The 17120-nt window shown below is 47.8% G+C and overlaps 2 protein-coding genes across 2 annotated transcripts; one reads left to right on the top strand and one right to left on the bottom strand.

The window, feature by feature from the left end:
* Positions 1-6334: 6334 nt before the first annotated feature.
* On the top strand, positions 6335-8607 carry LOC126522102 (presenilin-2-like). The gene is made up of 3 exons (XM_050170886.2): positions 6335-6655; positions 7258-7553; positions 8253-8607. Exons 1-3 carry the CDS (start codon positions 6335-6337, stop codon positions 8605-8607), a joined length of 972 nt encoding a protein of 323 aa, XP_050026843.2.
* A 782-nt stretch (positions 8608-9389) lies between these two features.
* On the bottom strand, positions 9390-15957 carry LOC129382298 (neprilysin-like). The gene is made up of 3 exons (XM_072288918.1): positions 15769-15957; positions 12019-13372; positions 9390-9400 (listed from the first exon to the last, which is right to left on the bottom strand). Exons 1-3 carry the CDS (start codon positions 15955-15957, stop codon positions 9390-9392), a joined length of 1554 nt encoding a protein of 517 aa, XP_072145019.1.
* Between the last annotated feature and the right edge of the window lie 1163 nt (positions 15958-17120).

Raw genomic sequence — 17120 nt, 5'->3', positions numbered from 1 at the left:
ACACGCACGCACGCGCACGCGCACACACACATACGCGCACACACTCACACACACACACACAAACGAGCTGTCGCTGCGCACTTTAATACGTATATTAAATGTGTTACAGGTGCAGCCAGCGTTTTCTCTTTTTTATTATTGAAATGAAAATAAAAAAAAGCGACGTAGTCACCTTATAATGGTGACGGCTACTCCTTTTCTCATAGCAGAAACAACGATATAAAAAACATATGTCGGAAAATGAAAAAAAAGAGAAAAATTACTTCATAGGGTGAGAAAGCCACAGTACATCCTATACGCCTATGAACATCACAGTGTAAAAGTCAAATGCAAGTTGCACCACAATGAGTTCATAAACAGACACAAATACACACAAACGGCCATGATGTAGACTTCGATGAGCATATAAACAGATGAGGAATTACAGTGTTAAAATAATTCACGCACAACAACAAAAAATGTATAACACGCGATGTACAAGCACTAATAATTACAAATAATAGAAGAGTGTTTTATAGACGTCGTGTGATTATTCAATGCAATACCTAGTATTTGTTGAGGATGCCTGCGTCTTCATAAAAATGTTCAATTGCGTTCAATGCTTTTCGCTGTGCTATTTTCGTTGGCCATGGGCCCAGCAGTTTTGCGAGTGAGAAAGGCCGGTGAGGATCGATGGAGTGTAGCTTTTGTTCTAGCTGCTGTCTTTGTATCTCGTATATGGGGCATTCGAGGAGTAGATGGCGAACATCCTCATCGTCGTGGCCACAGGAGCAAGCCGGGGAACGAGCCCGTTTGATGCGATGCAGGAAATGTTTGGTGTATGCTGTCCCAAGGCGCAGTCGGTGAATTAGTGTCTCGGTACTTTTAGAAAGTTGTACATCCAGCTGGTATTCGAGGTGAGGGTCTGCTCCGTAAAGTATTGATTCCTTAGTGTTTTCATTAAACCATGTTGACATACACAAGTCTTTCTTTAGTACTCTCAATATCCGTTTTGTGTCCATTGGTGATAAAGGGGTGAGTTCAATTTCTGCATCTTTATGGGCTGATTTTGCCAATGAGTCCGCTAGTTCGTTGCCTGCTATACCAGCATGGCCCGGGACCCACTGTAATATCGCTTCATGTTTCCTTTCATTAGCCTGAGTTAAACTCTTCAGTATTGTGTATGTTATTCGTGCGTGTGGTTGGCTGTCATCAATATTTTCAAGACATGCTAAAGCCGATAAAGAGTCCGTGCAAATTACCCACTTTGTTGGTGTCTCATATCTTTTGATAAAATGAGTGGCCTGGTGAATTGCCACTAATTCCGCTATTGTTTGTGACGAGGTGTGTCCTAGTCGACAAGCGTACTCTACCCCTAAGGATGGTATAACATAAGCTGCAGACGCACTTTCTTTGACTACAGAACCGTCCGTGTAGATGTGAATAGATTCCTGGTACTTGTCAAATAGGTGATGTAACGCTAATTGTTTTGCTGCTACTGTGGAAACGTCGCTTTTATTTTTAAGGCCTTCGATTGACGTTTCTATTTTCGGCGCTTGAAGAAGCCATGGAGGGTAGCAGAGGTCGGAGTGCCAAAAAAGTGATCGGGGGAGTCGTGATTTGTGCTCTTGAAACAAGGGGTGGATCTGCGCACCCGGACGGTTCTCTATCAGAGAGAGAAGGGGGTGTGAGAATGCTGAGTAGAAATTCTGAAGAGATGTCGCCATGTTTCCAGGCTCCGAATCACCGTGAAATGCGGTTCCCGCGCTTCTGCAATAATGAGGTGCAATAGTGAAGTGCAACAGCGCTTTCTCAGTTCTTTCACCGCGCGAATTCTATACAACTCCGTAAAAAGTGCCTAATCGGCTCAAGGGATGAAAAACGGTAGCCTCCTATTTCCATCACAACAACAACAACAAAAAAGACACGTAGATTGGAAGCTTTGGTAACCCGCCTGGCAAAACCCGTTACACTGCCAAGAGATCAAAGGTAAACATTCAGCAGGTATATCTGCTTGGTTGAAGGCAACTGAATTAAAGAGATTGGAAAACTCCAACCAATATTTATTTTTACGAAAACGACGTTTCGGAGCCCGACCGGCTCCTTCTTCAGTAGTGAGATGGCTTGAGGCGTAGCAGTGCTTATATGCGTTTCTTTTTTTTTTTTTTTTTGGCGCTTTGACAGGTTCGCAGACACTTTCCGTAGATCTTCAGCGTAAGTGGCGCAAAGTATTGCTGGCGAACGATTTATATTACCCGGCGTCTTCTGAATGTACCAAATTACAAAAGGATCCGCCGCCTGTGGATGTTTTCTCTCTCAAGACGACAGTGCCGTCGGGGCTGATTCGGTGAGCAAGAAAGCTCTCGATGTTCTACCAAAGCACTGCGCCCTCTGTTTAGGTGGCGAACGTCATTGTTGTGTTGACGAATTGTTTCCGAAAAGCTTTAGTGCGCAGCCCGTTCCTGCGGCGAGCCACGGCGTCCAAAAAGCGGCGAGAGCGAAGAGAGCGCGAGGAGGAAAGGAATGGAGAAGGGTATGGCGAAAGCGTGAAAATTGTAGTGTCGCGCACGAGGGGTTTTGCGGCGACGATGGCTACGAGATGGCGCCAGAGTAGCACGTGTCGTCTGTGTGGAAACACAGGACGAATAGCGCCCGCGCGTCAGCCATACGCTTCATCGCGCGATCTCCCGATTAGCGAGGCAGTCGCTCCAAACTTCGCTCCGTTTGCAACGTGCCGCACAAGACAGCTTGTCCGCGCCAGCCAATATATCGTGAAGTGAAAACACGTATAGAGCGGCACTCGAATTTCGCATAGGGAGTATTGTAATCGTCGGTGAATTTTTTTTATTGTAGTCATATATTTATCTGCTTTGAATTTCTTCTAAAATTTTAAAATTTCCTAATTATCCATTCATTCCAATAAATGTCAGTGCGTTCAACACCCCCTCCCCCCTGATTCATTGCCCTTCCCCCGCTGCGGGTACATGCCATATGTTGAGGACTCATCATCATCATCACCATCGCGTCCATTAATCAATGATCTATTCCCTCACTGAAAAAAGAGATCGAGAAGATACCAAACACAGCACACTCTCATTCATTATTCTACTTGGGTAGATCAAACGGAAGGTGCATTGACGAAGACGTCGTTAGATGGTTCGGCTATATAAATTCTGCATTCATCACGTTTGATCATAGCTACCAGGTTTCACAGACAAATGATGCTGTGAGAATCTTCGGCACCGTCTATAACAAGCTCCTCGAATTTAATACATTCCAAAGTCCCAGACGCCGGGATACCTTTTTCGGCGATTTGAGGCGCAGCACCACACAGGCTCGCGCCACTTCTGTATACCGCCGTGACGACGCCTACGCCAAACTACTGAGACTAACGTCCCTTGAAATACCAAGCTGTTGCCTTCCGACTACCCTATCCCTTGCCCCCAGACTCTGTGCCGCCATCTTAACACCTTCCAAGTTACCCGACGCATTGCTGCTACGCTACTCCACTCATTCGTTCAACTCTTGTCTTTTTGTTACTCGCGCACTGACGGCTGACTGGCTCTTCTAAAACCCCAAACGCACGCCGCCTACGACGCCTCTGAAGGCTTCCTAACCTCTCGCTACCCCAACGCCCTACCGTCCTATGTCCTTCTCTTTCTTTTTTTCTGCTACTTTCCCACTCTCCCGCTCTTGTCCCCTCTTCTTAGAAACCACGCCTAGAGACGTCAAACGACAGCAATCATTTCCTGTTCAGTCTCTCCCTTTACTGCCAACCACCACCGACAACGACCGCACGTGACTTCACTCACTAACCAGTTAAAGCTTATCCTGGTTATCACCTCCTTGGTTATAACCTTTATAACACACCTATTGAGTCACTCTAAATAAACGCTATGATAAACACGAAGACTTGAAGTAGCCATCACTATACTACGCTGTCCCACATTAACTTTTACAGCGAAGCTGCTTATGGCTAGGGTTGCGTGCATTTTTGTTCTGCGCGTGCAAAAAGTGCGTGTGCCGATTCTGGAGATAGTGCAATACCGGGGCGATCCACGGCGGAGGTGAAGCATGCTTCGAGCACTCCGACCCTCATAATAATAATAATAATAATAGATTAATAAATCAAGATGCTTTGTCTTAAGTCGATGGGTATACTGGAATCGTTTGTGAACAGCACATGGACTCCCGAGCAGGAGGCGTTGCCATATACGCAAAGGACAAAATATGTGTACAACCATAAGGCCTTGACTCGCCGCAGGGGGACAATGCCATCGACTGTGAGGATGTCTGTGCCGTACAAACGAAAAACGAAATTGTGACACCCACAGTGTATGTATATACAGGCACATCCAAGTGTGATATAGAGAAGTTCATGACCGCGCACTTTGCAATGGGTTAGCCGTGATGACACTACCCCTGTGACCATCGTTGGAGACTTCAATGTGGACATTTGAGAAGAGATTGTTCTAGAAGAGTTTTGTTTGAAGTGCCACACCAATCAAATTAAGTCACTCAAATACTCAACAACGGTCGTGCATAAATTTAGCTCTGGCCGTCCGGCAAGCCAAAGATGCCGCTCGAGTCCAAGAACTTCGAGCCGTCACCTGAGGCCACCACATCAAGAACTGCCGGACTATTCTTTACTAAAGTTTCTTCTTCTTCTTCTTCTGGCCAAGATTCTGTCTAAGGTTGTAACCGAACCAATCAGTATATATCACAGTAATCACAAAGCTATCGTCACTAGCATTACCAAATGATAAAAATAAATACGTCTACCCTTCTCTAACTCTGTGTGATGTGCTACAGCTTCGCTGGTCATCCAACTTCAACGAGTGGAATGACTCCTCATTCTTTTATGTATATACACAGGGCTGGTCTGGCGTCACCACCGATTTGTCTATTTGCTAGGGAAGATGAGACTTTAAAAGCTTTTTGTTTAACTCTGTTAAGAACGGCCAGCTGCAGTGTAAGTTTGCCAGCCATTTATGCCAGTGGTGGCAACCTCATCTTGGAACGCCGCCGCCAACCTCTAGCCACGGCGTGACTAAGTCGACTTTGTGTCGGGAACAATGCGCTCATCCTCCACTCTCCGTCGCTTCAGCTAGGATGCGTTTGACGAAGCAGGCTTTGTGCTGAAACCGCCACCGTTACGCTCTAGCCTCGTCGCCGTTGTGACCGAAGGAGTTCGACGAAGCAGGCTTTGTGCGCAACACGACAACGCGGACCTGATCTGCTACGGGTGGGGGAGTTGCCGCGGGAAAGCCGACGAAGGCTCCTTCCCACGCGCCGACCAAGACGCAAGACAATGTGCTACCCGGGCGCGCTACTCGGAACGGCTCCGAGTTCTACGATATTCGTGTGGTGTCGATTTCGGACCGTGAACGTGTGTGTGTGCGTGTGCGTTTGCCCTCCTCCTCCTCCAAAAGGGCGGGTCATCTACAATGACGTCGAACTATCACGTCGAGCGGAGTGCATACAAGCAGCGACTGTCGGCTGCTAGTGTGTGCTCGTTGTCGTGCTCGAAATGTACTCGTGAGCTGTGTGCTCGTAAGCTGTTTGCTGTATGCTCGTCTTGCGGGCTCCATTTGGGAGTCACGCTAGACTGTCGATGTATCTCATGTTCAACTGTAAATAACATGTAAATAAATCCTGCTCACCTAAGTCCCGACGAAGAGTCAAGCTCCTTCCTACAGCTACGACTGCCAAATCTTACATCTGAATGGCAGCGGTGAGATCGGCCTACAGCTCGTAGATCGTCCGACAACTCTAACAAATGGTGGCAGCGGCGAGATTGTCCGATGAATCTTACAACTCCTTATCGAAGATTTCGTAAGAAAGGAGAGTCTTCGAAATACCGATTTGTAGTCATGGGTTAGGTTTATTGCGCCTAATTTACTTTCGTTGGGTGTCTTGGCTATTAGGCACGGTGGAAAGATTGCTCTGCCAACTAGGACGTTCTTCTAGCTTCAATGCAATTGAGTAAATTAATTTTGACCTTTTATGTTCATTTTTTGTTCTGCCAAATTTATTTTGATTTGCTTTCTTTTTATGCCTTAATTGGCTCCTCTCTATTTTTTTTTATGTTACTCTCGATACTCAGTTTAATTTTATTGTAACCTACATATCGTCAACTTGCGTTTTAGTTCTCTTACATTTTTCCCTTTCTATATTGGTTAGTGCTCCCCGATTCTTTCAAAATCCCTCAGAATGGGTATGTGCAAATGCCACACAAGGAACAACATCTTCATCTTCTTAGAAAATATCCCGTGGTGGGTATGCGCCATGTGGAATCATCATCATCACTATCATCGGTGGTGTATTCGTTGTTCGTCTTGGGGAGCTGAAACGGATGGATCCTCGGCGTGTGCTCGGCCTGTTGGCACGGCTGTACGAGGAGATACTGCGCCAGGCCATCAGCCTCGTCACAGCCGTGTCCATATGCATGCTGACCGTGAGCGTGCTCGTACGGGTTTTGGAGAGCAGCCGCAACGACGACCTGAGGCTGGGCTACGTGCGTTATCCGGACAAGGACGGGGAAGGAGGAGGCGACGAGGAGCCCGTCATGCTGATGAGCTCATTTGCGAACGCCTTCAGCTTCCTCTCGGTCATCATGATCGTCAACTGCACAATGGTGCTGCTCTACAAGGGTGGCCACTACCGAATCATACAGGTTAGCAAAACTACTCTGTATCCCCAGCTACACGCGCACAATGAGCTTAAACGCCTGCATGTACAGTCTCTGTCAAAAGTATAGAGGCTACATATTGCCCGCAACCGCCGTGTTGGCGAAGGCACGGGGTAGCCCGCACACTGTATACAAAGGCTGTATATATACCTCGTCGGTTACCCACTGCTTATCCGAGTGGGCATATGCGTTTCCCGCCTTGACACACGGCTTTCTTTAGATGTGAACTGTTCTGTGGAAGGATGCCGCGCCATGCCTGAAAGGCTGAAAGACACAACCTTACAGGGCGACAGCCCTGTAGCAAAAGATGCACACATCGGATTACATAAAGTGCCCTGTTCCCAAAGCCGCGATTAATTCGCTATAATTAGCTAAAGCTGGGAGAGTAATCAACGAAGCGCAAACGTGAACGTCTTGGTGATTGTGTAGAAAGCTGGATGCTTCAGGAAAACCTACGAACTGTCCGCAACTTCATCGCCAATGCGTCGCTGCTAAGATGACTTGTAACAACTGAACTGTAAACTTTCAAATTATCGAATTTCACACGTATCCGCTTTCCTAATAGGAACGTGCATGTTTATCTGCAGGCTTGGCTTATGGGTGGCTCGGCCATCTTGCTTTTCGCCACGGGCTACTACTACGGCGGCCGACTACTGTTCTACTTCAACTTTTCGGTGGACCACCTGACATGGTCCTTCATTACCTGGAACGTGGGCATGGCGGGCATCGCAGCGCTCTACTTCGAAGGGCCGTTTCTGATGCAGCAAGGATATCTGATATACACGTCCGTGCTCATGGCCCTTACCATTGAGGAGTCCCTTCCAGAGTGGACCTCCTGGACATTGCTCGTACTGATCTCCATCTGGGACGTATTCGCTGTGCTGTGCGTCGTGGGGCCGCTTCGGATGCTCCTCGAGACGGCGAAGGAACGCAATGAACCTCTGTTCCCCGCGCTAATATTTTCCACGTCATCCGCCTGGTCCTACGACCTTGGTGAACGCACCGCGAGCCTGACCGACGTCCGCGCTTTTTCTTCGGCTGTGGCTGTACGCACAGATGACTGCCCTTGCGAAGCTGAAAAATTTCATTCTATGTTGACTTCTCCCGCAACTGTCCATGCCATACATTCAGTGAATGAGCACAGCGTTGATGATACCAAGCCCAACTCACCGTTTAGCGCTCAGGCTCGTGAGGAACATACATACTCCCTTCCTGTCTCGATTGTGACTTCGGACTCGTTGGCTGCGTCGACAAATCGAGGGTATTTGTCCTCGTCACCTGACATTCGAGAAACATCGGTTGTGGCTCGTTCGGTAAGCAAACGAAACCTGGCAATGTGCAAGGCGTCAAGCGCCGCGACAGGCCCTAGCGAAACAGGCAGCACGCCAGGCAAGAAGGAACACGCTGGGGGCTCGTCATACGAGCGGACTCCCGCTAGGCAAGATCCAAGAGAGTTCCGGGCCACGTTTTTTTCACGCAACGCTAGGAACTTGCGCGGAACGCAAGGCGCCGACTTCCCTGACGCTCAACGCTATCAAACGACTCCGCCTTTTATCCCAGCGGAGAGCATTTCCCCTTGCAGCTGTCGTAACCGACGCGACAGACCCGCGTACACCACCGACACTGCAAGACGATACACGTACCAGGCACCCGCAGATGGCCTGCCCAGGGATCGAGGCATGAAGATGGGCCTGGGTGATTTCATCTTCTACAGTGTCCTTGTGGGCGAAGCTTCGAGGCGTGGCAGCGCTGTCACTGTGGTCGCCTGCTACGTGTCCATAATAGTGGGCATCTTTCTCACGCTCGCCTTACTGGTGGTGTTGCAGAAGCCTCTGCCGGCGCTGCCTCTGTCGATCAGCCTCGGCATGTTAGCCTATTTTTCAAGTGTCTCCCTCACCGAACCATTCCTCGACGCTGTGGGATCCTTGGCGCTTTAGACAAAAGGAGCTAGCAACGAATAGTCCTCGCGAGTTGGACATTCAAAATGTGCCTGCTGGGCTCCAACAACAGTATTTTCTCTGCGTCTACCATTATTTTTCCTGATATGTTAACGTCTCCGTGCCCTGGGCTGCTGTTCTGACAGCTCTACACTTTGAATAAATATGCGTCAATTCTAAGAACTTTATTTTCAATTCGACAGCTGAACCTCCTACACGAAACGGGCAATGCATCTTACACACACACACACACACACACACACACACACACACACACACACGCACGCACGCACACGCACACACACACTAAACTCTCTATACTATTACATATATACTACTCGCTCAATGCTTCATATCAGTATATATGTATATATATATATATATATATATATATATATATATATATATATATATATATATATATATATATATATGGTGATCTCCAATGAAGTCAATAGTGAAGACTATAGTGTCGCTGCTCAATGCTAACTGTAATAACGTTCACATCCATTGTGATATGGCTTCTGCCAGATTTTTTTTTTTTTTGTCTTTGGAAGAGGGAACATTCCTAGTGATCCAAGATCACGTAAAATAGGTTCATTTAAGAGGATCAGATACCTAGTTTCACATGCCCAGTTACTGAAGTTGACGTCAAAGAAAGTGCAAATTCGGTTGACAGTCATCTTTTTCTTAGATACCATTGGGATGCATAATCATATGAGTGAGATATAGTCTTGAGGAAACTTTGGTCAATCTAATGAGTTCTCAGCACGTTATACATCCTAAGGAGTTGCTGTGACAGGGAACAAAGACATACAAGTCTTGTCACATTGTCTATTGTGAACACTTTCAATTACTTTCAAAGGTGGACGTCACACTTACTGTTAGCTAGGCAGTGCAATACTTTAGATCCACCCGAACTGCATAGGATAAATGGTAGTTCAGTAACTCTGAATAGCCGATCTCCACGGTGAAGTGCTGTCCTAGGGCGTGTGGCCGCCCGACTCGGTACGTGATCTCGCGAGCCAAGTTGTCTGCTTTTTCATTTCCTTCTATCCCCGTGTGTGCCGGAATCCAGATTAGTTTGTGGGTTGCGGTGTGTCTGAGCTGTTTTGCCTTGCGGAGGATAGCTAAGGCAGCCCCGCAGATTCTACCCTTTGTGTAGTTCCTGAATGTCTCCTTTGAATCCGTTAAAATGACCATTGATTTGTCTTTTCGATAGCCCTCAGCCGCCGCCAGCGCAACAGCGACCTCCTCCGCTTCCACTGTCCTGGCGCTACGTGTAGTTGCGCAGGTGATTAGCTTGCCTGCGTTGTCAACCACTACCGAAGCTGCCTTAATGTAATTTGTATGTCTATTCCATGGATACAGTGTTGCATCCGTGAAAACCGTGTTTTATAGTTTGGCTAAATGCCTTTCCACATAATAAGGCAGGCGCGGGCAGATTATATGGAAAGGCATTTAGCTAAAGGGAAAAGGGTTTTTGACGCTCTTGTGCAAGGTACCGAACCGAATTAGAGGCCGAGCCCCAACTGAAAATCTTACCCGAACCCGAACTGAACCCGAAGCCGAAACGATATTCTTGGAACGTTCCTGAACTCAAACGAACCGGAACCGGAAAAAAATAAGGTTACCGGTTCAGCACGAAATGGCTTAAGCATAAAGGGCGACAACGGGTATTCAACAAGCTTGCGACTGTTATCAGATTGTTAGCACTAACTAGTTGCGGTTTATGCGAATTGGACGAACGATGGCTACGCCAGTAACCACGACCGCATCGGCCGAGACGCTTGCACTTTTGAACTATGGCAGCTGACGTTATCTTACGAGCTTCGCGTAATCACTGTGTATGTTGAATCTATACGTAAACAGTAAAAGTCGTTACTCACTCCTGATTTGACATTATCCATAACCGGCACTTTATTATTGAAAATTAAAATCAAGGTGCCTAGTTTAGTTCACCTAGGACACCGGGTAAACGAACTACGAACCTCATATACGACTTAATGGAAATAAGGAAAGAAAGTGCTTCGGTAATTATTAGCAAAATTTCTATAAGTCAGGTATGTGAAAGTTTCTCCACAGATTACACTTCAAGATAAAGAAAAGACTCCAACGACAAGTGTAACTTGGCGAACAGCGCTTTATCAAACATCTGTGTCACGCACCGTTTGATATGTGCACAAAGCGTCATCGTAAACAAGCGTAAGCATTCAAGAGCGGTGCCGCTTAAGTTCGTACCGTGGTTGCACAAAGAACCGCGAATGAACGTACTTCACCAATTCACATCGGCAACGTTTTGCATTAGCAAACAAAACATTTGGCTTTCGATCACAAGTGATTTGGATTAGCAGTGCCTCATCACCATAACCTAGACAGCACATTTAAAGCCACCAAGCTGAGGCGTATGAACCATACAAGATGCAGCAATGACACTCACGGGTAGCACGAGTATAGGTTTTGGTCAAAGAGGTGCTCGGACATGTTTTTGGGAAACGCACTTCTTGCTCTGTAGTCGCTAAACCATTGTCACTCAATGCAATAAGAGAATACAAAAAGGTAAAACGAGGAAAATGGACGAAATATTGAGTACTTCAAGATGCTCACCAGGTGCTCGTCACTTTCAACAATGTTTCAGTGTAAGTATAAACGTGTCTGCATTTCACAATCGAGCAGTTTCCGTTGGATGCTCTGTCGAAGATTCCATTGTATCATCACGAAAAAAACTGCACTTTTTTGTTGGGTTCATTTTATAACCTTCAGGGCAATTGAATAGCTTGTGGAATAACGGTGAATTACGTATTACTTTGTGGCAATCAACGCCGCCAAAGCGATTGGCTTCCCGTGCTTTGCACATCATGTAGCATAGGGTCATGAAGAACACATTCTCCTCTGGCAAGTCTCGAATAGTGAGGGCGTCCTTGTCCTCTTGAATGGCATCAGAAAAATGCAGCGTAAGCAATCTCTACCGCTGGTACTTCGGAAAATATGCTCATTGATCCTTCGTCTTTCAGACAAGCGTCCTGCTCCCCAAAATATTTAATTGATCTTCCGCTGAGGATAGACGTGGTCTCTCTTCCATCTTCATTCCAGTGGAGACCAATTTTGTCCAGTGCCCTGACCATTTCCAGAGCAATGAGAAATCCAAGCCCACCGTAGAACATTGCTTTGCTGCCGTCCTTGTAAAACAAAGGCTTGTCGACTGTGCCGATAGGGATCTCTATGTTGTTGCGAATGTAATCGTATCGGCATGTAGGAGGCGCGGAAAGCTACTCGGGAGTCTTAACGTGGCCTCCAAATGCTCCGTTCTGTTCATTTTCGCTATCGCTAAGCGAGCCTTAATCCAGTCCTCGCCGAAGGATGGTTCATTGATTGGGAAGTCACTGTACAGCGTTCTTAAAAATTCGTTGCCAAGCCACAGCTGCCCAGGCCAGAGCACAACCTGCACCGAAGCCAACTTTTCTGCAGCGGACGTCTTGCTCTCCTCATCCAACCAGGTGGAACTGTTCAGCTCGCGGACGCCCGCTGACATTAGTCTACCAAAGGCAGTGGTCACCGTTTTTCTGTCGCTTTGAGTGAAGCCGGAAACATAATTAAGCGCAAAAACAAGCATCTTGAAGGTCAACTCTACGTGAAAGGCGCAAAATATGGACTTGTACAGGTTGGCTTTCGCGCTATCCCCGAATCGGGCCAGGTGGAGTTTTCGGTCCAAGACAGGTGCGTACGTCTGGACAAAGAGCCAACTCAAGTGGCCGAGTAGCTGCTGGTGGGAGTATCTTGCGAAAAGGTCTCCGTATGCCGTGAGGAATGCCGTGTCACTGACGAGAATCCTGTCTCCCGCAGTCACTTTTGGTCTCAAGTTTAGGTGCAGGTTCAACTGCTCTAGCCAGGTGAACGGCGAGAGCGAAGCAGAGACGTTTCCCATACTGGCGATTGGAACTACGGCCGGGTGTTTTTCCGTTGCGGCAAGTGGCCTCAGCAGACGTCCGAGTATATCGCCCTCTGCGTCGGCGATGCGGTCGACTGCAGGTTTGTCCAATGGCTGCGACGCACTGGTGCGCAGCGCGTGGTAATAACCGTTCCAGTACTGAGGGTACCCGCCACTGCTTCTCACGCTAGCGTAGTGGTTTTTCAGCAACGGTATGTACTCGGATGGTCCGATGCCGAGACGCCAATACGCCTCCTTTCCCGATACCGCGATCCAGATGGTTATTGGCCCCTTGTACGAGAGCGACAGCATCACCCCAAGCGCGTTCACGTTTTCTCCGAGATGTTCCGGCCAGCTTAGGTTCATCGCCTTCATGAGGCGCCGGAAGTTTTTGAAGCTGGTGTTGCCTCTGGAGTAGGAATCCATGCAAGATGTGTGCATGGCCACCGCTTTAAGCCCTGCTGGTAGCTTTTCTGTGCCTGCGGCTAGCATTTTGCTGAAGCCAACGAACCGGTTATACAGGATGCCGTCGATGGGCGTCTTCACTTGTTCCCTGTAGTCACCTGAACGCGACCAGGCTGAGCAAACGTACGCGGAGAAAACTTCGCACGGATCGATGGTCTTGTTTAAGTCCTTGGTGAGGAGCCGAGCATGGAGTAAGCAGCCTTCCGTCTCACAGTAGATATCGCATTTGGTGTGCTCGTGGCTCGATATCGCTAAGCCAATTACCGCAACCATGACGGTGACAATTACAGCTGCAGCGAGAAAACCGGCGACCGACTTTTTGAACGGGTTGTTTTCGCTGATATTAGTGAACTTGATTGGTGACAGGGCAAGCTGGAAAATAAACACAAGAAAAAAATGGTTATTCGTTTTCTTTAAAAAGGTCGTGAAACACTTTTTGAACATAGTAACAAACCTTGCCGACCTGTTAACGAATCTCCTGTGAACGTGCGAGTCATACATATTGTTGCACTGCATGCAGCAAGAAACTTGAAATCTCGTGTCGAAAGCCATGAACAATCGCTTGCTTTAGTAGCCACATTGTAGTCATCGAAAGCAGTTGGCCCACGAACGCTATTGGCCGATTTCATAATCGCCAGACCATTTTCAGTAACATACAATTACTAAATTTTCCCCAAGAGTCCTAAAAATTGCCAAGTCTGAACTACATTGAAGCGCGATAATTAAAAATCCTCAGCTCTACACCAAACAGACATGGCAGTTCTGTAAACTGCATCTGTTGAGTATCCGAAGCGAATCAAATTTATACACAAATTTTATTCAGTAGTGACGCCAATAAATAAAATAACAATATATGAATTTACAGCTTACCTGAAGTTGTTACAATGTGTACAAGTGTTTCGCAGTAGTCGTACTCACAAGCTAGTGGTGTGTTCGAGAGTGGTGCGTAATACATCACTTTTGTAAGCTTTATTTGTGTTATTAGTTGCAGGTTACGGAACTGTTATATCGTTTTTCACTGCAATATTATATAGCTGTGAACTAGATGTTAAAGTTTTTTTTCAGTATTCAGGAATCTTTGTTTAAAGAATTTACGGTCTAAATAAAAGATTTGCTCACTAAAGTCATTAGACAATTTTTTTTCTCCTAAATGCCACAACGCTTCTGAATATCGCTGCAATGTCTGCCGTGAAAAACGATTTCGCCGTTCACATGTAATAAGTAGGAGCCCCCGCGCTAAAGATTCCTCGTAACAGGAAGCTTTAGCACGGGGGTTCCTAAATCAAAAGTGATCGTGCTCCATGCGCGCACTAGAATTCAACCATTTCTCTCATATGCAACCAAATTTATTCGAATCAGTCCAGGGGTTGTCTCGTAAAAGCATTTTCGCGTTTTACGTGTATATGAATAGGCGACATCCGAGTTGACCCTGAGCTAAAGCTTCTTCCTAATGTGGCTCCAACTTCACAGACTTTGAGAATCGGTATCACAATATGGGGACACTGAAACAAATCATCCATTAGTTGCTAGCCTCACAGAGCCAATGTCGAAGGCAGCAGTCCAAGTAGTAAAGCTTAGCCGTTGGCCACAACCTCAGTAAAAATACATATTTTTTGCACCCCCCCCCCCCGCCCAAAAAAAAAACAAGACATCTTTTAGCAAGCACCAACTAGGCCAACAGGCAGTTCTGTTGCAGCCTCAGTAACATCGAACACTGTCCACCCAAAATCTGTACGCGAGCTCGTAAGCTTTTGTTTGAACAGTAACGCCACGAGCATGCGAACAGCAAGTGCAGACGTAAATATTCCATACATCATTTTCGCTGTCACAGCTATTGGCACGTACTTCCCGCGTACCTGAAATTTCGCCAACCCCCTGCGATTACTGAGGCTAGAGCCAGGAACCAAAGTCCCTTTTTTACGTTAAGGCTCTCGCTCTCCTTCTCAGAAACGTCTGAGTCAGAACGGATAGGGCTTCGCGAAAAACAAAATCAAACAAAAAAAGGGTACGGGGTACATCTCACTCAGAATTGTGGCGGCGGCTTCCCTAAACGCCCTGGACAAGGGTGAGACGTTGGTCCTTTTACCACGCGCCGTTGCGGCCGCAGCTGTCACCGCTGTAGCAGGGTAGCTCGGACCGGGGATCTTTGTCTGCGCTCGCCACCTGCTGCGTCCCGTCTAATACAAGCGTCGGTACGCGACGACACCAGCCGGAACAGCGTTGCCAGGACAGGTTTCTCTCGTCAACGCCGTTCCCTGATCGCTGGCAAGCGAAGTCAACCCAGGGAATGTAATGTAACCAGGCGAAGCCACACGGTCCGGACTGCTTCCCCTCGGCTGTGTTGGACACAGGTCGCTGTCCGGCGAAGACAATCCTGGTGTCGTGACGGTAGTGAGCGAAGCAACATCGCCCGGGTTGATGATCGACGTTTGTGTTAGCAAAGGCTGCTTGCTTGCCTCTTCTGCGCTCGCCTTTGACTGCCCTCGAGCGAGATCCACGCCGCCGGAAGGACCACGAACTTGACGTTCTTGATCATCCAGTTTCGGTAAGGGTAACGTTGGTGCGTCCTTCGCGCTAGCTGCCGAGTTCTTTGACTTTTCAGAGGCCGCTTTTGCTTTCGCACGCCGGTGCCTTAGTTTCGACCTTTGCGAATTCTTTTGCTTAGACCGGCTGCGTCGCAGTTGCTGTTCGGTGGTGGCTGAGCCTTCCGTACGCTTATTGTTGGTCTGGGCCTTGGGTGAATTAGTCACTGGTGTGGCCGGGGTTACCAACGGGTTGGTCGGCTCGTTAGCAGGACCGCAACTTGTTGCAGCTGTGGCGGAGCGGTCAGGGACTGTCTCGGTCTTTGTGGTGGTGGTGGCGAGTAGCTCCGAGTCCGATCTGCGTGACGGAGTCGTATAGTTGCTGTCTTTCCTGCCGGCGGAGCCAGGTGCCTCGTCTCGTGACTCCTTAAGCATGTCCTCTGGACCACAAAGTGAACAGCAGGACTACAATAAGGTGAGAGCTAACTGGAATGGTAGAGAGATCAGGCTATGCTGATATTATTCATGCTTCTAAGACCTCACTATATAACATGTCAAGGTTACATATATATAGATTTACAGGACTGACCGAATGGCGAATTGTGCGCAAAACAGACCTGATACATCGCTCAGCAACACCGAATGTGACAGACGTCCTACCACGACGGGATTCGTGGCTCACGACGGTGAGCCACGAACGTAACACTAGATTTGCTGTATCAATCGGGGGTTCGGTTCACGTTGCTTGAACGTGTACGTTAAATGCTATCGGCAGGGAATATCGTGTCGGCAACCGACACAGGAGCTCCGGTAAAGTGATGCCAGCAGTGCCTTACGATTTGCTGGCTGTTAAGTGTTCCACCACTCCTGGTCTTCGCTGGGCAGTGGCGCCAGCCTGTAGGCGGGCCACTGACCATGTGCTTTCCATTCTAGGTTAGGTTCCCAGACGAATTAGCTAGCTGCCGGCCAAGTGTCGCCTCCTTAACAATACGCCGGCTACATAAAGTGACGTGTTTGCTGCCAGTCAACAGGGCGCAACTACTGGAAACATTTGGTCAGCGCTACTTTGCCAGTTTCCAGCACAATAAGCGCGCCCAATGGCATTTTCTGTCGTGGAACACGACCAGTTAGCTTATAAACATCTCGAGCGCACAACTACTGCCGTGACGATTACGAAGTGGCACAGAAGGCGTATTCGTACCCGCGTATCGTAAGAATACGTTGTCGTAGGGAAAGGCTCCAGGGAATCGAGGGGTTGTCTCAGCGGAGATTCGCGGAACCAGAGCGTAAGCAGTGTGTGCAACCGCGAGGAATTCTTTTTCTGCGCCGTCAACGCGCCACCACGCGCTTGGAGATGACATTCACGCGCACCGCGAGCAAGAGAATCGAAAGAAGAAAGAGAAAACCTCCATGTGGAAACAGTATAGTAGTTGAAGGCCGAACGATGACAGGGAAGGAGTACCAGGTTCAAATCAATATGCCATCACTTGGAAATCAATGTAGCGCAAATGCGTCGGATCAATTGATCAGTGATCTGTTGAAATCGCGAAAACACAATTCATCATCATCAGCAGCAGCCTAGTTACGCCCACTGCAGG

Source organism: Dermacentor andersoni, chromosome 6 (genome assembly GCF_023375885.2).
Source record: "Dermacentor andersoni chromosome 6, qqDerAnde1_hic_scaffold, whole genome shotgun sequence".
Lineage (NCBI taxonomy): Eukaryota > Metazoa > Arthropoda > Arachnida > Ixodida > Ixodidae > Dermacentor > Dermacentor andersoni.
This window is presented reverse-complemented; position numbering and strand designations above follow the sequence as displayed.

Bases quoted from the DNA above. Each gene is read 5' to 3' on its own strand.
- LOC126522102 (XM_050170886.2), top strand. From the start codon at position 6,335: ATGGATCCTCGGCGTGTGCTCGGCCTGTTGGCACGGCTGTACGAGGAG. The intron at 6,656-7,257 runs GTTAGCAAAACT...GTTTATCTGCAG, and splicing joins GCCACTACCGAATCATACAG to GCTTGGCTTATGGGTGGCTC. The intron at 7,554-8,252 runs GTGCGTCGTGGG...TTCCCCTTGCAG, and splicing joins TGGGACGTATTCGCTGTGCT to CTGTCGTAACCGACGCGACA.
- LOC129382298 (XM_072288918.1), bottom strand. From the start codon at position 15,957: ATGCTTAAGGAGTCACGAGACGAGGCACCTGGCTCCGCCGGCAGGAAA. The intron at 13,373-15,768 runs GTAACCCCGGCC...TTTATTTTCCAG, and splicing joins ACGAGCCGACCAACCCGTTG to CTTGCCCTGTCACCAATCAA.